The sequence below is a fragment of the Amia ocellicauda genome, chromosome 20 (assembly GCF_036373705.1).
Source record: "Amia ocellicauda isolate fAmiCal2 chromosome 20, fAmiCal2.hap1, whole genome shotgun sequence".
In the NCBI taxonomy this organism is placed as follows: domain Eukaryota; kingdom Metazoa; phylum Chordata; class Actinopteri; order Amiiformes; family Amiidae; genus Amia; species Amia ocellicauda.
The window spans coordinates 12,172,051-12,194,114 of NC_089869.1; the positions used below are offsets into that span (position 1 = coordinate 12,172,051).

Here is a 22,064-nt window from a genome sequence, read left to right on the forward strand (position 1 = left end):
TCTCACTGTGGAGGAAGTTTCAGGTGAGGATCATCAATGTCAAAAAGCCACAGTGACAATGACTGTGCATTTATTTCAAACTGTATTGACAGTTACAGTCAAAGAGTAAATCTCAAACCCAGTTCATCTTTATGAATTCATTTATTTGGCTGATGACTTTATACAATTATACTTACCAGAGTAAGAAAATACAGTGTGTGAGTACAGAGAGAAAATATGTAAAATTTTGATAATGTAAGTTTAGTGCTGTTTTCTGTAATTCCATTAATATATATTTTGTAATGTCAAAGTATATAATTTTCATATGAGCTATATATTACCTTGAAAAGCAGTAGGTCATTAAACATGTTTACAAAAACCCACCAGCACCTCTCAGCAATAAGTTATCATCACAATAACAACATAATCACAATAACACTAAACATTGTAAATTGTCTATGTCATGTTTTTTCTATATTCTTGGGGAAAAAAGATCACAAAAGAAAATATGTATAAAAGTGGGCATTCAGAATGGCTTCTGCTGTGTGCACTCTCATTTAGCATAGTTGTTTAGATCTTTAGAACTACTAATCTAACCTATTGATTTTGAGTAATACTTAATTGATATATATTTGATCAATTAATCAATTAACTTTTGCCTCGATTTCCTGCACACGCTATTATTAATCCTCTTAACGATATGCTACATATTTACCGTACTATACCTTTAAGAGGCAGGTTAAAGACAAACGAATTTGATTGGCTGCGCATGAATGGGCGTGTCTGTATCAAACTTCCAAGATGGCGGCCGCCTTAGGAAGAGTGCTAAGGTCTTCTGTAAGTGTTTTAATTTGATATTTTAAAAGCATTATTGTTAAGCTTTGCATTTTGTGGGAGTCAGTGTTTATCTCTGTTTTTTAACTGCAGCTTTGCGTTTCACTGTGTTATTCCTTGAAACCGTAATGCTAAATAATTTAACCTTTGGCTTTTTCGTATGCGTAATCATTGGATAACATTTTGAAGGGTCACGTGTGTGTCCTTACTGTCAGAACGGCAAGGTTTACATTTAAAGCAGTTCGTGGAGAAGAAAGACCTAAACAGATGAATAGACCATTTCCTTTGGGTTTGTTAAAGCTTGTGCAGAAATATAGACTTTTGAGTTGCTTGTTGTAATTCTTAAAGGCAATATATATTGTAATGCAAATTGACGACGTACCTAGCTGGTATTAACTAGTGATTAGTCGTGCGATTGATCCCTCTCCTCTGGGACCGTTTAGGATTTTGACCGCTAAATCCCGAAGTTAATTCATGTTTCTATTTATGGACCGAGCCTGTGAAATTGTGCCAAAGACCTGAACGCATGTTGATTTACTTTTTCGAGTAATTGTGTTCCTGTGGTATAAGGTTTGCCATCTGGCACTATAATCCCGGGAGACATAGTGATGGGAATATTTTAAAGTTTCCCGAACCTTAAAATATTTTGTGCAAATTTAACGTTAAACCTATTGTAAATTGATATTGCTTTGTGGGGTCTGACGAATCCGTAATCTATCATTTGTATCCCCCTCCCATCAAACATGTAGAAATGTAGCTGTTAATAGCCCAAATTGCCATTCACCCTATCTTAAAAACTATATAGCCTAGTTTTGTTGATGGGGGGGGGGAAACGTACTCATGGTTGTTCATGGTTATAAATAAATTAGATTTTTAGTCAAGTTAATTCAAATGTTGAGTTAAAATGATGCTAATGCTTAGCCGATGTATCAGTTGGCAAATGTTACTTTATTTCCATTTCTAGGCAATTTGGGTAGCCTGTCTTGTGTTTGAGTGTCCTGGGTATTCGGGGGCAGGTGGCAATCCTATCCTATGGTCATGTACAGTCCTCCCCCATCTGACCAACCAAACCTGTTTCTTCATCCTCAGGTCTGCAGGGTGTCATTCAATGGGTTGAAGGCTGCTCGGCCCCCTGTTGGAGCTCTGACCTGTAACTCTGCTCGGAGGGTCCCCACCAGCCAGACTACGCACAAGTTGTCCTTCAGTACCAGTGAGTGTAATGCTGTCAATGTGGTGATCTCCATTTTACACTAAAATAAAGTAACCGCTCATTCTGTTTAGGAATTGCATGGTTGCCTTATTATTTGTAATATAATTATTGTATTATACATCATACAGAGACTACCTTAAGTATACATTTCTGATCTGACATGTTCCTAGACTATATTGGCTTGGGAAAATTAATATACATGTTTCAGATTTGTTCTAAAGAAAATAAGGGCCATTATTGGTTTATTTGTGAGATTGATGCCTATAGGGATTAAACCAGGGGTATGCTTTCATGTAGTAGGTTTTTATTCATTTTGTTTTGTGGTTCGTCATCCAGAAATTGAATCAGTCATGCACTCCAAAGTCCACAAGTTTTTTGAAGAATATTTTGTCTTTTTTTTTTTTAAGGCTGTGCAAGGTTGGCCCCTGCTGTTACCCAGCATGCACCGTACTTCAAAGGCACAGCAGTTCACAATGGGGAGTTCAGAGAGATCAGCCTGGATGACTACAAGGGAAAATACCTGGTCCTCTTTTTCTACCCATTGGATTTGTAAGTGTTTCTTCCCCCATTCAAATACTACATTACTAAGACTTATGATTATTTGAAATGATTTGTGCAGAGTGAAAATCTCTCCCTTTGAAATTCAGATTTTTAAGGATATTTCCACAAGTTTATATATATATATATATATATATATATAAAACAAACAAGCAAAACCAGCTAATTTTAAAAATTGATGTAACGTAAACATTTAACAAATGTTAGAATGGTGTGGATGAACAGCCTATGTATTATCTTCTGTAGTCTATTCATTGCCCAAAAGAGATGCAGGCTTCTTAGCATATATGGGTGTATACAGAGCCTTTATCTGCTCTTATCAAACATGCACAGAAACCTCATGGCTTTACAGGGTGGTGCAACTGCCATTATGTTGAATCTCATGGAAACGAGTGTGGAACTGTGTGGTTTTATCCTTGCATTTAGCCTTGAGCTGGTCAACAACAAATTAATTGTAAACAAGTTTTCCTTCAAGTACATTTTTCCCTTCCCAACGACAAATGGCTTTTCTTCATTTCGCAGCACCTTCGTGTGCCCAACAGAGATCATTGCATTCAGTGACAAAGCCAGTGAGTTCCACGACATCAACTGCGAGGTTGTCGGTGTCTCGGTGGACTCTCACTTCACCCACCTGGCTTGGATCAACACTCCCCGAAAGGTGGGTGTAGCTTCGGGAGACTGTTGTTAGCGCTGTCCCGCAGAATGTCTTTGTATCACGTGAAAGGCCTCGGCTATTGCAAAATGTGTTCTCTATAACATTTATAAGATTAACAAAGTGTCAAGAACTTTATTAGGTCTGCCACTGTTGAGTTCAGAATAAAAACATTTCTTGCAGATCACTACTGGGCTGATCAACTTTTTGATTTGTCTGTTTTTCAGAATGGTGGTCTGGGTCACATCAACATCCCCCTGCTCTCTGACCTCAATAAGCAGGTGTCCAGGGATTATGGGGTGCTGCTGGAAGGGCCTGGCATTGCACTGAGGTAACAATGCCTGGGCTGGCCTTTTCATGAAATTAGTTTATCCACAACAAAGATTTTAACATACTTTATAAGTTCGAATGCTGAACCATTAATCAGTGCAGTTGGTTTATTGTGTTTTGACTTATTGTGTTGTCTCCCGCAGAGGTCTGTTCCTGATTGACCCGAACGGGGTTGTGAAACACTTGAGCATCAATGACCTGCCAGTGGGTCGCTGCGTGGAGGAAACGCTCCGGCTAGTCAGGGCTTTCCAGTTTGTTGAAACCCACGGGGAGGTTTGCCCAGCCAGCTGGACCCCTGAATCCCCAACTGTAAGTCTTGTCATAGACCATTAAAGCCTTTTAGCAGTTATTTAAAAAAAATCCCCACATTTTCTACAAAATTGGTTGAATTTTAAAGACAATACACATTTATTTAAGTAAAACTACAGCTATCCTTTTTAATTTAGCCAAAGTATATTTGTTTGAAACGTGAGGAAAGGTTAAACTTCAGTCTTATTGTCATTCTTTTCTTGTTGAGTAAGACTTGTGATTTCCTCAACTTTTCCATGTGATTCATGCAAAATAATTTTTGTGCTTTTGTGCTGTTGAAAACACTTTGTGATGCATGCATTTATTCTTTATTTTTTGTCTTTCAGATCAAGCCAACCCCTGAGGGTTCAAAGGAGTATTTTGAGAAGGTTAACAACTAGACAATATGCTTGGGGCAATACCTTTAATGGACATATTAGATGTTTACCCCAGGAAGCTCTTATGACTTTCGGTAAAGCATTTGGTAATCAGTATGCCTATGTAGTAATGTAGTAAACTCCTGCTGGAATTTAACATTGACAGAAAACTGTGAGATTGAGGGGAGAAAAGGAAGAATAAAATGAAGCTATGAATGATTTGTATGTACTGAGCTCATATTACATTTTTTGTTCAAAACATCTTAGTTTCAATAAGGATGAATTCCGTAATTGTGTTTAATAATCATGACAATGCTCATTAATAAAAAATGATACATCATTTTATTAAAGAATAAGGACTGAGGTAATAGGAGTGTTTGCTATTCCGATTTGTTGTGGTTTGTGAAATGTGGATAATTGGTATTTCAAGTACATGAGTGTAAATATTGAATTTGGACCACATGCACAATAGTTACATGAAAGGATATGTACATGCAAAACACATTACCTGTACAGTATGCTGTACACGGTGCAAATGTAAAACTCTATCTATGAAAAAAGTTTTTTTTTTTATACAACCTGTAATTATCGTCAGTCAGACATTGTGGGAAATTGGGTGATATTTGACAGAAGGTGGGAGAGAAACTGCTTTGTGTCAAAACCTGAGCTTAGTGCCATGCTCTCGGACATGATCAGGATGCCTTCTCACTGAGTTGTGTGTTACTTGGGAGTCTCTCCCTTCCAGGAATGGTGAGTCCTCTTGCCCTGGGTGACGCATACAATTCAAGAGGGGCAATTAGAGAGTATACTTTTTTCTGGTGACAATATTTCCAGAAAAAATCATTACTGCTTTGGATAGAGCCAAATGAAAACGAGACAGAATTCCAATACAATATGGTATCTCGATTTAGTAATTTTATACCCCACAAACAGCATAAAATAATGGTTTACACTTTGCGGTTTAATAGATTTAACCCTGTATGCAATATATTGTATAAAGATAAAAGAGCAGTACACTAAATGCTCACAGATTAATTTGATGTTGACATTTAATCCACCTTGGTTACAACAATAGTAATAGTCGAAAAAAAGGGAGATTTTTTTTTTATTAAAGATATTCTAAGTATTTTAGAAGAAAGATTGTCATATCAGTATGATCTTTCCTTTGGCAAAGGGAGGATACTTGTGCCAACCAGTGTGGCACTCCTACGAAAAGATAAATCAAGACAGGGTTTGTAGCTGGACAAGACATGACTGGTGAAGGTGTTGAAATACATTTAGCATGCAGAGGAATACAAATTCATCTGTCTTCTGCCACCCAGATTGAGAAATGGGTAATTGCTTAAAAGCAGGCGTTTCCTTTTTACATGCTTTACAGCGATACAACTTATTTGTTGATTTACAAAGCTTAAACATGCTGATTCACATTGGAGGCATTAAAAACAAAGAAAATCCTCACCCACTCTGACCAGTTCACCGCATCCAGGGATGGAGCAGAATCTGCACTAAGGATGAGCGATCCTCTCTTCAGTGGACCAGGGAGTCACGAATCAGGTCCTGGCAATCTGTCGGTGAGAAAATTAGGGAATGGGTTGGAGTCCTTGGATAAGCACAGACGTAAAGCATTAAATTGACATCAGGTCGAAATAAAAAAATCCCATGTTTCAGTCGGAAACCCCATTTGAAATCTCTACTGTTAAGTAGAACATCAATATGTACTTACAACTAAATCCCAATCCACATACCTAACTGGGATGTGTTTAAATGCCACCTGAAATTAATATGAAAAAAACAATAATGCAATAATACAAATAAAATATTTTAGCACATTCACATTTGATAAATCACATTTCAATTAAAAAAACATTTTTGTATTTGATATGTATGTATTTCTCTTTGTTTGATTATTTCTATGGCCAGTGGATACAAATTCTGGAAGGAAAAGTATGTGGGTTTCAAAATACTTTTGGTTGAAAGCATCTGAAAGACATTTAATAAAAAGGAGGCAAAGAAATACAAAAAAATGGAATCATTTTATGTATATTTGGAAAGTGACCATAACAAATGTACAAATTTGAAATCCTGTGTATTTTAATTAATTTTATAAGTATACAATTCCTTATTTATTTAAAGCAGTCAGAATAAAAGTTTTCAACTAAATATTTTACATTGTGTAAATGATAGTCACAATAAAAGAAACAAACTGTTCAAACAATTGTAGTGCCTACACACAGTGTGAATACAGCCACAGTTAATTAATATTCAATAAAAGTAGGAGCTAATACAAATGTGAACATCACCTGTCCTCTTTATTTTCGAGAGCTGGAAGAATCTTATATATGTATTTATATACTGTATATAATCATCATCAGACTATATCAATCCACTGGCACATGAAGCCCTCCCCAATATGTTTTTTTCCACTATCTCTTCTTGTTATTCCAAGCATATATCTTACCATGCTTCTTTGTGTCATCTTCAGTTTCTGTAATATTTTTGCATTTCGTGATCAGGTTTCACAGCCATAAGTGAGCACTGATAGAATGCATTCATCATTTCTTTCTCTATAAGCAAATGGGTAGATTTCATTACAACAGTGTGACGTTTCTTCCAAATGCACTGCCATCCCCTTTTCACTGTTTTATTGACTTTTTCAGTAATATCAGAATGTGCTCATTTTTTGTCTGACTTGAATGTATTTGCCCAGCTTGACGCAAGTTAGTAAAAGCGAACGGGACGTTTTGTATTCGGCCGTGGCAGCCGGGGGACAGTTTTACGCGGCGCACACGTCACTACAGCGTGTTATTGTGCGCATGCCCGGGTACATGGATAGTAACTTAGAGTATTGGAAGAGCGAAGGACAGGTACAAACTCCTCTTTTAAAATAATATGAATAATAATAATAATAATTGAAAGTATTAAGCAGTAAAGATAAATATGTTTAAAGTACTATTGACGCTGGTACTATAAAATGATCACTTTCTGTCAAGGTTAATTAAGTGTAGCTGTATCTTATCTAGATTCAGTGCCTCATACATCTGTCTGTTATTGTTTTGCAAAATATTAAATGTTTGCCAGTTTTAACGTATTTTGTGTGGTTGTACGTATTATGCTTTGCAGTCCTTCCTCCGGAGACTTTCTCGATGGGTTGACCTTTTAGACCCACTTTCTCTTCTAGCCTCAGATGTGAGTAAACCTGCTGTACACTATTTCAATGTCTTAAATGTGTAACTGATGTTGAAACGAGGGCATTTTGCAGTGATATACATTTTAACGCCTTGTCCAGAATATGAAAGTACCATATCTGGTAGGGCAAGACGTTGTGATACTTAATCCATAATTGCTGATATCACAAATTCAATTTCTGGTATTAAGAATACAATTGTTAATTCTTGATCTCAGCAATTGTATTCTTGGTATCAAAAATGGATACTAATTGATATCCGGTTAAGGATTAAATGTCACAAGGTCTTGCCATGCATTGCTGAAATCTGCAATTGTATTGTTGGTATCAGCAATTATGGATTACATTTCTCAATGGCTTGCCACAGTCTGCATGTCTCAGTGAATATTAAGTGGTTTCGTGTAGTGATTTTGTATAGTTCTTCCTTCAGGCTGAAATTAAAAATGCTCGCCTTCTGCTGGAAAGCAAGGAGGGAAGCTCTCCGAATACAAAGGTAGGACACCAAAACATCATTTTGTGCATTATTTGTGCCATTCCTCTTATTTTGAGAACATGCCAATTTTGCGTTTGTTTTCTTACCCACAGGTTAAAGATGCATTGAAGCTGAGCCTAGTAAGTATATTTTCCTTTTCTCTTTTCACATGCAGAATACAAAAGTTTGATGTTTCACTCAGTAATTGTTGATCACATGCACTTAGAATATACCCATTGATCTGGCATTTTATTAAACCAAAAATGCCCATGTAGTTTATGCACTCTCACACGCATGCACACTGTCCATGTTATCTTGCCAAATAGCTTATGAAGTATTATTTGGAATCACAATAGAGAATAAATGAAATGATGTGGAATATGGAGACTATTATAATGAATACAGATATTAAGTCTTACGGTGGTTTCATAGCTTGATTTCCACCCATTATGATTGTAGTTATGATAGGACCAAAACAATTGCTCTGAGATCTGTGAAACTGGCTGTTAACGCTTTATATGGTATGTTTTGTAGTCTTCTGTTCATCCGGACACTGGCAGTGTGATACCACTTCTGTTCAGGCCTCCAGGTGAGAACAGCTTTAAGTTTCTACTGTACATGGCTGCACAGGGACATGAGCAATTATATCATGCATATAAATACATGGCTATTATATTTTACGGCTAGAGCTTTTTATAATTCATGTGCGATAACTGTGTAATTCCATAAGAACCAACTTTGAAGTAAATACACAGATCTGGAAAGTGGATGTCTATTTTACCAATGAAGAACTAACAAAAGGGAATGACGATCATTCTGCATACTGTTTTACATGTTGTAATATGATTAATTTTATTATAGCATTCCTACCAATTGCTGCACCTTTGGTGAGTTAAAACAAATGTTTTCTTAAGTGTAATGCATAGAATTTGTATTGTTACATTATGTATATTCATTGTTGTTTGCCTACATGTTTTATTCATCCCCAAATAAGGAAATATTCCATATATTTAACATTTGGATTATGTTAGTCCATGCTAATCAACTTTTATTTGTATGAATTAAAGGTCAGTCTGTCAAAATTTCTAAAATGGAAAGCTCTAAATTACAAATGGTAAATGTTAGAATTTCCCTAACTACTTTAGAAACTGAAAATAATCGTCCACACAGTCTGCTTGTATCAGACTACCTCTGCTTCATCATTTCATGTTTTATATATATGTGCTAATTGTGTCATGTTTTCATCAGGTCATAGCCACCATGCTGCCGCACAGAGGCATTAAACCAGCTCTGTTTTGGCAGGTAAATTCATGACAGATGTTAACACTACCAGATTTTTCTGTTGTCAGTGCTTAGGATTTGTTCCAGCTAAAGAAAATGCAAAAGTGTACGATTTGAAGTTCAGCTGTAATGAACATAAGCCATGGCAATCTACCCATAATTAATGAAAATGTCTTTTTGTGCCTTTTCATTGACGGGTAGAATCAGGACACTTTATGCCTAAAAATTGTTGAAGAGTATGGTCCCTTGTGTGATTACTCTTAGTGATGAACAAATATTGTACCATTGTACAAGATATACAATATGTACAGACATTGTAGGACAGTCCAGGTTCACATTACACTTGTTTCATCGTTTTCTCTGTCCAGTTCCTATGTCAGAGCTACAGTGCTGGTTTTAACTATGCAAACAGAAATGCCACTGCCAGTAAGGTAAGTTGATTTTTCCGTTTAACTATTTATTTATTTATTTTTGTATAATGTTTTCTTCATTCTGCATCTGTGTGAATTTTCAAATATATTATGTTGAAATGATTGATGATTCCATTCAATGCAGAATATTGTATCTAGAATGATTAAAATATTGACATTGTATTAATCTATTTTATTTGGTAGAATGACAAGATGTCCCTCAAGCAGCTTCTTTTGATTGTTGGATCTGTGTCCTATTCGGCCTGTGCCGGGGTAGGTATCTGCCGCTGGTTGAGTGTTTGTGTCATTCACAGAATTAAATAGAAATTAAATAGAAGTCATAGCATTCAATGTTAGCAAAGTGCTGTAAAGTACTGAGATACATGTCTTGCATGAGACTACATGTCTGATTGTATAATTTAGTATGAGATCAGATATGAGGCATTATCATTGAGCGAAGAGAACAGCCAGACAAATAAGACGATTGAAAAATGTAAGGAATTTAATTTGAATTTTGAATAACAAGTTTCAATAAAGCAGATTGAGGGGGTTTTGTTGCACTCTTTGGGTATCTTTATGATCATTCAAATGTTGGCGTAGAAAATATGGAGCCCCCAGACAGAAAAGCACATACATGGAAAAGTAATAGTTTGTCACTCCCACAGACATTTCCATAAATGATCAGCCAGATTTTGTGTGTTTCACTCTTAGGCAGTTCCTCAGTTTATGATGAAGCATTATGGACTGAGAAACCAAGCCGTCCAAACATTCTTTAGAACAGTGCTTCCTGTTCCTCTTTTTGGTATGTTTTCTGTCTTGTTTTAGTAGAATGATAATCCAATCCTAGAGCATCTACCCTTTCTAATACTAAACCCCTAATTGCATTGTTGATAAAAGCGTGAGCATATATTTGTTTTCTTCAAGAATCTAATCTTGCTATTGAACATAGGCAGACATTATTGGCTAAATAATTATTAGTAGGTCACTATGGACAGATATCTTTGTTTCATATCAAATGGTTACTTTTGAGAAGTTTTTAGCCATGCCCTGTGTTATATCCAAGTAGATTTGTATATAAAAAGCTCAATCCAAGACTGTTAAACTTGGAGATGCATTCCCCAAACCAAATACTGTTTTTCTTCTTCTCCACAGCTTTTCTGGGCGCCTTCAATGTAATGATCGTCCGAGGTGAGGAGTTTGAGAATGGGATCGAGGTCTTCGATGCCAATGGGAATGTGGTTGGCGTTTCACAGAAAGTTGGGTTGAAGGTAATGGGAAAGTGGTTCAACCCATTCATTTACAGTGGAGTATCTCTAGAGTATATCCAGATATTTCTTACATAATTCACACAGACAGGACTAGAACAGACAAGGTTCTAGCTGTGTATACCTAATATTGCTATATATATTGCACCATCTTGTTAACAGATCTCAACCTTAACCACCTATCCACTTCTTAAAGCTTCTCTAAATATATCTAGTGCAGTTATCTGAACATTAAATGAAATTAAGAACTACATTTGTTTAGGAGTTGTACCTTGGCTAGAGCTTTTTCTTTTCTTTTCTCAGGCTGTTGGTGAAACTGCAGTGTCTAGAGCTCTGCTCATCGGTACCACAGCAGCTGTGCCTAACCTGCTCATCAGTTTTATACAAAGGTAATCATGCTTTTCAGAAATGACCATTGTGGTGGTGTTTTCTGAATAACATGAGGTAATAACATAAATGGAAAGTTATCTTAAGTATCTTGGGTTAAGTTGTTAATCTTTAAGTGTATAGCATGCTTGCTTGTTAATATAAAGCCTGCATTTTTGAGCTATGCAGATAATCTAGTTTTCCTACTCTTACACTATGTTTAGATGGATAAAGATATGCCAAAAACACACTTATTTTTAGAGTTAAATGTAGACGGTGCTCATGGAAGTCAGGGCAGGGAATAAGTGATCTTCATTGCTAACAACTCCCTCCCCAATTTAGGAGAAGATTCATCCAAAGGAGCCCATTGGTTCTAGCTCCACTAAGACACATCGCCACTGCCTTCGTGCTGGGACTAATGATCCCAGTTTCCTTCAGTCTGTTCCCACATGTTGGAAAGGTAAGTTCCGTTTGAAATCAGTGACCAGATGAAAAGTGCTGTTGAAAGTATACATTTACTGCACTTAAATATATATATTACATATTGAAACTTTCTTAAATTGTATAAAATGACTTTAGGACACTTTTACTATTATTGTTTCTGTGTTTGTATGTAGGTACAAAAGGCTAACTTGGAGGAGGAATTCCAGACAGACACACAGCTATACTACCACAGAGGACTCTAAGATTATACAATATTGTATGAATTATTTGGAAGTTGCAAGGGGAAACAAGAGACATTTTAGATTAACATTATTTATTTGGCACTGGATTTACTGTATGATATATACTGTCAATGAACAACAAACCAAATATTCATTCTTTTGGATGTATAAAATGTAATCAGCACTAGTTGCTGTTCTTGCATGTTAAACAAGTATGTTTTTCATGAATTAGCTGCCATTCAAGGGCTACAGAAAATGCACTTTTTATCAGTCATAAATTATTTTACAAAAGCTGGTATATTCAATTCATATCTGGCAATAGACATGCTAAACATTGACTATATAAAAGAGCTTATCGTATCATGTTTTGTCTGCTGACAATTGTGATTAATAATAAAGACTCGCATACATGTTTTTACTTATTAGTGCTGTTAAGTTTACATACGTTTTTTTTTTATCAACTCAAATGGATCTTGGATACTTATACTGTATATTTTTACATGACTTGATGTAACATCGACATTTACAAAGGAGCACAACACTTAACATTATCAGTCCCTCTCTGTATTTATATAGGCCTTGTGGAAGTTAAAAAGGTTTCACAGTGATTTGGTTCTGGAAATAAAAAACGACTTTGTTTCATTACCACCACAAAATATAATGAATCAATGGATAAGTAATTGACAAAACAAATTCTGAATTCCTTTCATAACATGGAGTTGGACAGGGTGATTTGATCTGAGGAAAGTAAGGCAAGGTTTGTTAGGGCTATCGTGACAAACTGGAAATGGAACAGCAGGGTATGTTAAAAAATATACTTGAAAACGTTTTTAAAAATCAGGAAATACACACAGTTGGTCAACTTTTTTAAAACAAATTTACTGTGAGAGATAGCTTCCTCATCAATTTTTGTAGAGTGAAAACTGTTATGGGAAACAAGGATATATACAGTTAGTGTGATTAGTGAAAGTCCTTACACAATAACATGCATGTATTGCTTCTAGGTATCTAGAGTTGTGTATTCTCTGATTAACTGTGTAAGAAACATTCTTATCCCAGAAATCACTACATTCCAGATCTCATTGTACAAGCAGTAAATGGTTCACATTCTTACAGCTTTATGCATAAAACAAATATTTGTGCAGTTGTTATAAGGCTAGATATGACTTAATTGCAAAGGCTTCTGTCACATTCTTTAATTTGATAGGAAGATTTCTAGAGGAGACCATTCAAAATAGTCTAGTTTATTTCACTTTACACAGAGAAATGAGAAGGCTATCAAAACCGTAGTAAGATGCTGAAGTATTAAAAAACAAAGTATATGCTTTTGTCTAGCTTACAAAAAAACATTGGCACTCAAAAGCTTAAATACAGTTTAGTTTGACAATTACACACAGCAAGTCATTGAAATTCAAATTGTGTGTGATTTAGTTTTTTTGACCACAATCCTGCTCTTCATTTTGGAGCAAAGGAGGAAGGCAGTTTTCTACCCATTTGGCAAATTCAAACAAGGGAGTTAAAACAGCCTTCAGAGTAATAGTTTTAGTCGAGATTAAAAGGTTTATTCAGATCAAGAATTAAATTGAAATTGTCATTGCTGTGGTCTAGTTCTCAACAAAACTCCTTCCCATTTATATTCGAACTAAAGTGCAGCCAAACATTTTCTTAACAGGAAACAAAGGTAACTGGTTCAAATGGGCAAGAATTATAGATGCCTTCAGAAAATTGAATTGGACAAACCCATCTCTACAAGAGAATGCATTTACCTTTTCCCAAATGAAAAACTGTAAGGAATGCAGGTTGAAACTCCAAAGGTTCTATAATAGATATGCAAGAGACTGGAATCAATGTTAACCATCACCGACTGTATTTATGAAAGGAAGTGTTTTCCAGTTCATAAATGAGGACACAGTCGATGATGGAAAGTGTAAGAAAGCCTCCATATATTAATGGAGAATAAAGGAATGTTTTTTTCAAGATAGAAACAGTCCATTACCAAAAAAAATAATCTAACGTCTGTCTCTATAACAGGTTGAGTAATATAAAATAGATTCAAGTGCTAGATGAATTGGACCTTGGTCACTTGGCGCTGTGTAGCAGTGGAGAAGGGAGATGTGAGGGTCAGATCTTGAGGAGCTGCTCTGCCGCTGCCAGGTGATACAGGAAGTTCTCTGTTGCGGGGGGGAACCGCCGCTGCCTCAGGGTCTCCAGCGTGATTTTGGAGCTCTCGCCCTCTTCTGCTAGCGATGCCAAGTTGGTGAGAATCTCTCTTGTTTTTACTGAAATGTCCTGAAAAGACAAATGGTGCACACAAAGACACAAAGCTGCTTTCAGACCGTATCGCATTGTCATCTCTTAATACAGTAAATGGAGCAATGCATAATGGTCTATGTGTAGGTCAAACTTACCTTAATAACTTGACCGTCGGTCCGATCGGCATCCTCTGCGGATTGAACGATGAGCTGCCCGATGTCCTTGTGCAGCTTGCCCATTGTCATTGCCTCTGAAATGGGGAAGAAAGCCATGAAGCGGAGGGCTTGTTGATCCATATTTAAATAATTGAAATAGCATGTTCTTGTCGGAGAGAAAAATAAGCCACTGTGCAAGTAACTGGGGGGTGTTTACCAGAGTAAAGACATATTTTGGTCACTCTTTCATTGAAGACAATATTGAGAATTACACTGGATTGTTTTATGATTATTATTATAGAAGAAACAATTGTTCTTTGTGTGGATTTCAAGTGACAAAGCAGACAGACTAATCATTAGGCCTATAGCTGCAGTCTGAATGGCACTGACACCCACCCGTGACTTCAAACCCCTTTAACCAGCACTGACTGTACAGCCCAACTGCAGCACAGAACACTATTAGCCAAGGCAGAAACAAAACTACAATGCAAGATCCAACCGCAATCACATTAAAAACAGCCTACTTCTATTGAGTTGGAAAAGTTAAGTTTATAAAGCAATTTGAATGGCAAAATAACAACCAAAAGAGCCCACTAACCCCTAGTCCCTAGTTACTGTGGCCCCTGAGCCTCTCCATGAGAATCCAGATCAAATCCCAGTCGGTGATCTGGCTTCTGATGGGGTTTATTTCCATCAGACCCACACCTATTATTAAGACTAAAAATGTAATACGATGTTGATCTGAATTTTTTTAAAGAACATGACGGATGTGATGCACAGGCGGAGGTTCGGACCTGGCGCCTCCACACCACAGCCCTACACTGCCCCGCTGTACAGAGCTGCGGTCCCGAGCTGAGCCACAGCCCTGCCCGAGCACGGGACTAATATACTAGATTGGCATATGTACATACAGGCCACTATATAAATTACTTCGTATTATTCATTGAGAAAAAAAACTTGCAGATCAAAAGCCCGTAGACCCTGCATCTCTCCAGGACCAAGGTTAGCCACCCCTGGTCTATACCAATCTTTTTTCAATTAAAAACAATAAAATGTTTTATGAATTGTAGAATGCAGACCATAGAGTACAGTGCCTTGTGCAAGTATTCACCCCCCTTGGCATTGTTCCCTATTTTGTTGCCTTACAACCTGGAATTAAAATGAATTTTGTGGGGGTTTGTATCATTTGATTTACACAACATGCAAAATATTTTGGATTGTGAAACAAACAAGAAATAAGACAAAAAAGCAGAAAACATGAGCGTGTATAATTATTCACCCCCCCAAAGTTAATACTTTGTAGAGCCACCTGTTGCAGCAATTACAGCTGCAAGTCTCTTGGGGTACGTCTCTATAAGCTTGGCACATCTAGCCACTTCTTTTTTTTTGCCCATTCTTCAAGGCAAAACTGCTCCAGCTCCTTCAAGTTGGATGGGTTCCGCTGGTGTACAGCAATCTTTAAGTCATACCACAGATTCTCAATTGGATTGAGGTCTGGGCTTTGACTAGGCCATTCCAAGACATTTAAATGTTTCCCCTTAAACCACTCGAGTGTTGCTTTAGCAGTATGCTTAGGGTCATTGTCCTACTGGAAGGTGAACCTCCATCCCAGTCTCAAATCTCTGGAAGACTGAAACATGTTTCCCTCAAGAATTTCACTGTATTTACATACATACATCATTCCTTCAATTCTGACCAGTTCCCAGTCCCTGCCGATGAAAAACATCCCCACAGCATGATGCTGCCACCACCATGCTTCACTGTGGGGATGGTCTTCTCGAGGTGATGAGAGGCGTTGGGTTTGCGCCAGACATAGCGTTCTCCTTGATGGCCAAAAAGCTTGATTTTAGTCTCATCTGACCAGAGTACCTTCTTCCATATGTTTGGGGAGTCTCCCACATGCCTTTTGGCAAACAGCAAACATGTTTATTTATTTGTTTTCTTTAAGCAATGGCTTTCTTCTGGCCACTCTTCTGTAAAGCCCAGCTCTTTGGAGTGTATGGCTTAAAGTGGTCCTATGGACAGATACTCTCATTTCCGCTGTGGAGCTTTGCAACTCCTTCAGGGTTATCTTTGGTCTCTTTGTTGCCTCTCTGATTAATGCCCTCCTTGCCTGATCCATGAGTTTTGGTGGGCGGCCCTCTCTTGGCAGGTTTGTTGTGGTGCCATAATCTTTCCATGTTTTAATAATGGATTTAATGGTGCTCTGTGGGATGTTCAAAGTTTTGGATATTTTTTTTTATAACCAAACCCTGATCTATACTTCTCCACAACTTTGTCCCTGACCTGTTTGGAGAGCTCATTGGTCTTCGTGGTGCCCTTGCTTGGTGGTGCCACTTGCTCAGTGGTGTTGCAGACACTGGGGCATTTCAGAACAGGTGTATACACTCACCTAAAGGATTACTAGGAACACCATACTAATACTGTGTTTGACCCCCTTTCGCCTTCAGAACTGCCTTAATTCTACGTGGCATTGATTCAACAAGGTGCTGAAAGCATTCTTTAGAAATGTTGGCCCATATTGATAGGATAGCATCTTGCAGTTGATGGAGATTTGTGGGATGCACATCCAGGGCACGAAGCTCCCGTTCCACCACATCCCAAAGATGCTCTATTGGGTTGAGATCTGGTGACTGTGGGGGCCAGTTTAGTACAGTGAACTCATTGTCATGTTCAAGAAACCAATTTGAAATGATTCGACCTTTGTGACATGGTGCATTATCCTGCTGGAAGTAGCCATCAGAGGATGGGTACATGGTGGTCATAAAGGGATGGACATGGTCAGAAACAATGCTCAGGTAGGCCGTGGCATTTAAACGATGCCCAATTGGCACTAAGGGGCCTAAAGTGTGCCAAGAAAACATCCCCCACACCATTACACCACCACCACCAGCCTGCACAGTGGTAACAAGGCATGATGGATCCATGTTCTCATTCTGTTTACGCCAAATTCTGACTCTACCATCTGAATGTCTCAACAGAAATCGAGACTCATCAGAGCAGGCAACATTTTTCCAGTCTTCAACTGTCCAATTTTGGTGAGCTTGTGCAAATTGTAGCCTCTTTTTCCTATTTGTAGTGGAGATGAGTGCTACCCGGTGGGGTCTTCTGCTGTTGTAGCCCATCCGCCTCAAGGTTGTACGTGTTGTGGCTTCACAAATGCTTTGCTGCATACCTCGGTTGTAACGAGTGGTTATTTCAGTCAAAGTTGCTCTTCTATCAGCTTGAATCAGTCTGCCCATTCTCCTCTGACCTCTAGCATCAACAAGGCATTTTCTCCCACAGGACTGGCGCATACTGGATGTTTTTCCCTTTTCACACCATTCTTTGTAAACCCTAGAAATGGTTGTGCGTGAAAATCCCAGTAACTGAGCAGATTGTGAAATACTCAGACCGGCCCGCCTGGCACCAACAACAATGCCACGCTCAAAATTGCTTAAATCACCATTCTTTCCCATTCAGACATTCAGTTTGGAGTTCAGGAGATTGTCTTGACCAGGACCACACCCCTAAATGCATTGAAGCAACTGCCATGTGATTGGTTGGTTAGATAATTGCATTAATGAGAAATTGAACAGGTGTTCCTAATAATCCTTTAGGTGAGTGTATATACTGAGATCATATGACAGATCCACTTAGACTGCACACAGGTGGACTTTATTTAACTAATTGTGACTTATGAAGGTGTTTGGTTTCACCAGATCTTATTTTTCATTTCACTTCACCATTTTGGACTATTTTGTGTATGTCCATTACATGAAATCCAAATAAAAATAATGTAAATTACAGGTTGTAATGCAACAAAATAGGAAAAACGCCAACGGGGGTGAATACGTTCGCAAGGCACTGTATGTGAATTAGGAGCACAAACCTTTTGCATGGGCCGAAACTGAGATTTCACTCTCTGGCAGGTTGATATAGACATCATACAGGTCAGATCTGTTGCTCACTTCTGGATCGATGAATCCTGCTACATAACCTACAACAATGGAAAGTATCAAACTAGATTCAATGCAATATAATATAACCATTGAAATACACAAAGAGCAGTTTGGATTTTCATTTTTACAGTTTTAATTTGCAGTCTTCCATAGCTATATTGTGTATTTTGTATTCACGGACTGGGTAATCTGTCTGGATTCATACCTGTACACATTTTTAAGGCCTCCAGTTCACTGTCATTAAGATCTACATAAGGATGAAGAATTGACCAATCCTTCCGATGCCATGTAAGAGCTGGGAGGGACCTGCAATACAAAAAAACAGATGGTAGTTACTGTTAAAAAATGTGTTGCAGTACTTTAGCCTCCATTTCTAGTAATGCAAATAAATGTCCCATATGCAATGCCAGCAGGCCTTTCCAACACTCAATTACCTGGTGAATTCCTGGAGTGCCTCAATGCGAGGGTGATGGACCACAATCCTCTTCTTCAACATCAAAGCAGTGTAGAGGATAATAGTTTCCATTCCAAACTGAGTGACCACATCTGCAACGAGAGTTTCAATAACAGCCCAGGCCTTCAGGGACCATCGCCTTTCCTCTTGTGAACGGCTACAGTATTGATTATTATTATTTTTTTATTTTTATTTTTTTGTGATTTAGCAGACGCTCTTATCCAGGGTGACTTACATTTGTACCCATTTATACAGCTGGGCATTTTACTGGAGCAATCTAAGTGAAGTACCTTGCTCAAGGGTACAACAGCACTGCCCCACCCAGGATTTGAACCCGGTCATGAGTCCAGAGCCCTCTTCACTACTCCACAGTGCTGCCCAGTCTAGGTGGGTCCTTTTGAAAAAATGGTGCGTCACTGACTTATTTCAATGTTTCTATGATTTGAGTGTGAATTTAAATGTGAAAATAATGTACATATAAAATGTCAAAGACAAAGGAGGGATAATAAAAGCTATGTATATTTAAACAAACATGCAGCTCATGGTTGGATTTCTTCAAGATTGGTGATGAAATGGGACGTGCTTACCTTTGATAGAACCAGCCAGATAAGCCTTTCTGATATCATAGTCCTTTATGAGAAAGGAGCCATTCTCGTCACTCTGACAGATGCCCTTGGTGAGGACAGCGATATATCCCTCCATCATCTTAACAGGGCTGCCATACTTAATGTACATCCTGTAACAGGGTACATACAATACAAAGTTGAGCAACACTTGTCCTCAATTTGTGCTCTTTCCTCCTTCGTACTGCAGAACATACATTGCCTTAATACCAAAGGCTAAGTCTAAAGATCTTCTCTATACAAAGGAAGTGTTTTAAGTGAAGGATAAACAATTCATGCATTCATGTACCTGCACAAAACTCTGCTGAAAGCTGCGTACTTCTCTGGGTTGAAGTCTTTTGCTGTAAGGACTATTGAAAAGTGGGTAACCTGGATTTTGAGAGAGAAGACGTACATTCGTTATTTTTGTCGGGAAACTTCTGACAGCAACAAAAAAGCAGCACATTTAAGTATGGCCTAGTTGTGGTGCAGCGCTTGCAATATGACTAAATATTTAGTGCAAGTTTTGAGACAGCTGCACAAACCCTCCCCTTCTGCCAGGCAAGAAACAAGGACACTGACAGGAAGAGTAGACCCACCTTCTTGAGGGCAGTGGGCTCCTGCACCTCCACAGTGGTGATGTAGTACCAGGTCCTGCTGAACTGGCCAAACACAAAGGTGTGCAGCTCGGGGCTCTCTTTGGTGAGGCAGCACTTTCGCAGTAGCAGCTCCCGAAGCGCGTGGCTGACGGAGGGGTAGCACCACACCCACAGGGCATCGCCGTTGGTGTCTTTCTCTAAGGCGGAAAGATGCTCAGTCAGGTGAGAACGCAAAGGAGTGGCGTGACAGTGAAATGGTCTGAATGCTGGGATCTGGACCAGATCTGGGTCAAAGGCCTATTATTGTGCAGGTTTGATATACGTTAAGCTACCTTTTGTACTGCTAGAAAAACATCTACATTGCACACACAACACATATAGTCAGTGCTAATCATAATACTGCTAAAGGTTTAACTACAACACAAATGTGGCACAACGTGACATTCAAATAACTATTTTGTAGTGAGAAATGGTTGCCAAAGACAGGGATCTAACCACGGTTTAAAGTAACCCCTGCAGCTGATTGTACATTGCTGTTCTAGTATAAAAAGGGTTATTTTCTAGACTTGCACAAACATGCTAGCTGTTACAGTGGTTCTTGGCTGAAACATGGTGCAACTTGATCCTATTCAGGGTAGGATCACTTGTGACAAAATCAGTTTAATTAGTGCTACCATAAGCCAAAATGAAAACGAAAAGCAACGTTGTTATTTTAGAATTACAAAATACAGGTATATTACGTAATGTTTTTAAAAAGGTGGCCTGTGAAAGCCTGAAAACAAATCAGATCTGAAACTGCCCTGAGGTCCAATATCCTTCCCCACTGATCCTTGCTTGAGTTTAAATCCCTCGATAGTGACAGACAGTGCAAGCTATACACATACTAAGCATCACTTTAAACAGCTCCTTTACGGAAATGCTATAAGATGACAGAACTTTACTGTGACTGAAATATGAAGAAATGAATCATGTGACTAGTCTCAGCTATTGACATCTGCATGAATATCTGGTGCTCCAGCACAAGCTGTTTCTTGATCTATATATGTCTATGTTTTGTAAGCTATGGCAGAACTAGTGATTATTTGTACACTACTTTTCTTTTCTAATCGCAGGTCAGCAGTTTAGATCTACACAGCTGACCCGTTTCAAATGCCACTATTTCCGCTAAGAAGAGACATTGCTGTGTTCCTCGAAATAATAAAACGCTGAACATACACCTAAAATCAGTATATTGTCTTATGCAATATGCATGCAGTTCAATACAACAATCGTAAAATGTTTAATGCTGTTAAAGGAAAATTAGTCTTACCAATCAGTCCGACGCTTAACATCAGCTGAGTTTCAGCTGCAGCCATCTTTCACCTCCCCTCTGTCCTGGAAGGTGTATAACACATAATGTAACGAACTAACTGCTTGATGCACCATTTGTTTAAATTATTTTTTTTAAAGACACGAAAGCAATTATTTCTAACACTGTACATATTATTAAAGTGAAGTAAATTGTTATTAAGCTGTACGCTGGCAGAAAAAAAGAACGTATTTTATGTATCGGTCATGACTAATGCGTTTCTGATTTATAGCTTCAAACCTGTCAGAACTGCAGCACATTGTATCTTAGCTTTTAAAGCTAATTAAACGGACCTTTTAGCAATTTAAATGTGCATTTTTATAAATAGCAAGAAAGCTGATCAAAGTTTTAGTGTTAATAATAATGTCATACTCTATTAGCTGGTTTAGACGAAAGCAGAACATGCTACCAGCAACACTAAGTTGAAGTTTGTTTTTTCCATCTAGATTATTAATATTATTGTTTATATAGAAATGGTTTAATAATAGAACATGAGAACTGTTATGAAGCCCATTTCCAGTATCTAATTGATCCAGGAGCCTCAATTAACTGTTCTGGTTGGGGGTTGCATGTGCACCCCCTCTGGTTACTTGCATCCAAACCTCTTCTTTTCTTTTCTCAGTCTGTCCTGCTCCTGTAATTATGCAGCCATATGAAAGAAATGCAATGTCGTGAAGGGACACTAGCAATTGAACAATACAGGGCTGCGTAACTGTCTACACAACAACTGTTGTGGTCGGGCTTTTCTAGATTTGTTTCTTGGAGCACAAGTGCACAACAGAACATCACTCATTGATCATTATCATGTATTGTTTCCTTTATCTGATCGCAATGTTTTTAG

General features: G+C 38.0%; 3 protein-coding genes and 1 long non-coding RNA gene across 4 annotated transcripts; 2 read left to right on the forward strand and 2 right to left on the reverse strand.

Moving 5' to 3' along the window:
• Window positions 1–718: 718 nt before the first annotated feature.
• prdx3 (peroxiredoxin 3) lies at window positions 719–4,596 on the forward strand. Its single transcript, XM_066693864.1, has 7 exons — window positions 719–816; window positions 1,903–2,023; window positions 2,431–2,572; window positions 3,104–3,239; window positions 3,461–3,564; window positions 3,707–3,872; window positions 4,199–4,596. The coding sequence occupies exons 1-7, from the start codon at window positions 781–783 to the stop codon at window positions 4,250–4,252; spliced, it is 759 nt and encodes a 252-aa protein (XP_066549961.1). The 5' UTR covers window positions 719–780; the 3' UTR covers window positions 4,253–4,596.
• A 13-nt stretch (window positions 4,597–4,609) lies between these two features.
• Window positions 4,610–6,940, reverse strand: LOC136716265 (uncharacterized). The gene is made up of 3 exons (XR_010805135.1): window positions 6,687–6,940; window positions 5,688–5,793; window positions 4,610–4,993 (listed from the first exon to the last, which is right to left on the reverse strand). It is a non-coding gene; the product is annotated as an uncharacterized LOC136716265 (long non-coding RNA).
• Window positions 6,907–12,293, forward strand: sfxn4 (sideroflexin 4). The gene is made up of 14 exons (XM_066693862.1): window positions 6,907–7,092; window positions 7,349–7,414; window positions 7,843–7,905; window positions 7,998–8,024; window positions 8,419–8,473; window positions 8,746–8,771; window positions 9,133–9,186; window positions 9,534–9,596; window positions 9,780–9,848; window positions 10,287–10,377; window positions 10,728–10,843; window positions 11,144–11,229; window positions 11,549–11,666; window positions 11,824–12,293. Exons 1-14 carry the CDS (start codon window positions 6,922–6,924, stop codon window positions 11,890–11,892), a joined length of 1,074 nt encoding a protein of 357 aa, XP_066549959.1. The 5' UTR covers window positions 6,907–6,921; the 3' UTR covers window positions 11,893–12,293.
• On the reverse strand, window positions 11,947–21,301 carry dennd10 (DENN domain containing 10). Its single transcript, XM_066693863.1, has 9 exons — window positions 21,185–21,301; window positions 19,876–20,072; window positions 19,587–19,666; window positions 19,262–19,410; window positions 18,655–18,766; window positions 18,426–18,526; window positions 18,151–18,258; window positions 14,280–14,374; window positions 11,947–14,160 (listed from the first exon to the last, which is right to left on the reverse strand). The coding sequence occupies exons 1-9, from the start codon at window positions 21,228–21,230 to the stop codon at window positions 13,993–13,995; spliced, it is 1,056 nt and encodes a 351-aa protein (XP_066549960.1). The 5' UTR covers window positions 21,231–21,301; the 3' UTR covers window positions 11,947–13,992.
• Window positions 21,302–22,064: the final 763 nt, after the last annotated feature.

Coding starts and splice junctions, on each gene's coding strand:
- prdx3 (XM_066693864.1), top strand. CDS start 781: ATGGCGGCCGCCTTAGGAAGAGTGCTAAGGTCTTCT. Junction 817..1,902: donor GAAGAGTGCTAAGGTCTTCT/GTAAGTGTTTTA, acceptor CTTCATCCTCAG/GTCTGCAGGGTGTCATTCAA. Junction 2,573..3,103: donor TTTTTCTACCCATTGGATTT/GTAAGTGTTTCT, acceptor TTCATTTCGCAG/CACCTTCGTGTGCCCAACAG.
- sfxn4 (XM_066693862.1), top strand. CDS start 6,922: ATGTATTTGCCCAGCTTGACGCAAGTTAGTAAAAGCGAACGGGACGTT. Junction 7,415..7,842: donor TTTCTCTTCTAGCCTCAGAT/GTGAGTAAACCT, acceptor TTCTTCCTTCAG/GCTGAAATTAAAAATGCTCG. Junction 8,474..8,745: donor ACTTCTGTTCAGGCCTCCAG/GTGAGAACAGCT, acceptor ATTTTATTATAG/CATTCCTACCAATTGCTGCA.
- dennd10 (XM_066693863.1), bottom strand. CDS start 21,230: ATGGCTGCAGCTGAAACTCAGCTGATGTTAAGCGTCGGACTGATTG. Junction 19,667..19,875: donor AGCCCACTGCCCTCAAGAAG/GTGGGTCTACTC, acceptor CTCAAAATCCAG/GTTACCCACTTTTCAATAGT. Junction 14,161..14,279: donor CCGACGGTCAAGTTATTAAG/GTAAGTTTGACC, acceptor TTGTCTTTTCAG/GACATTTCAGTAAAAACAAG.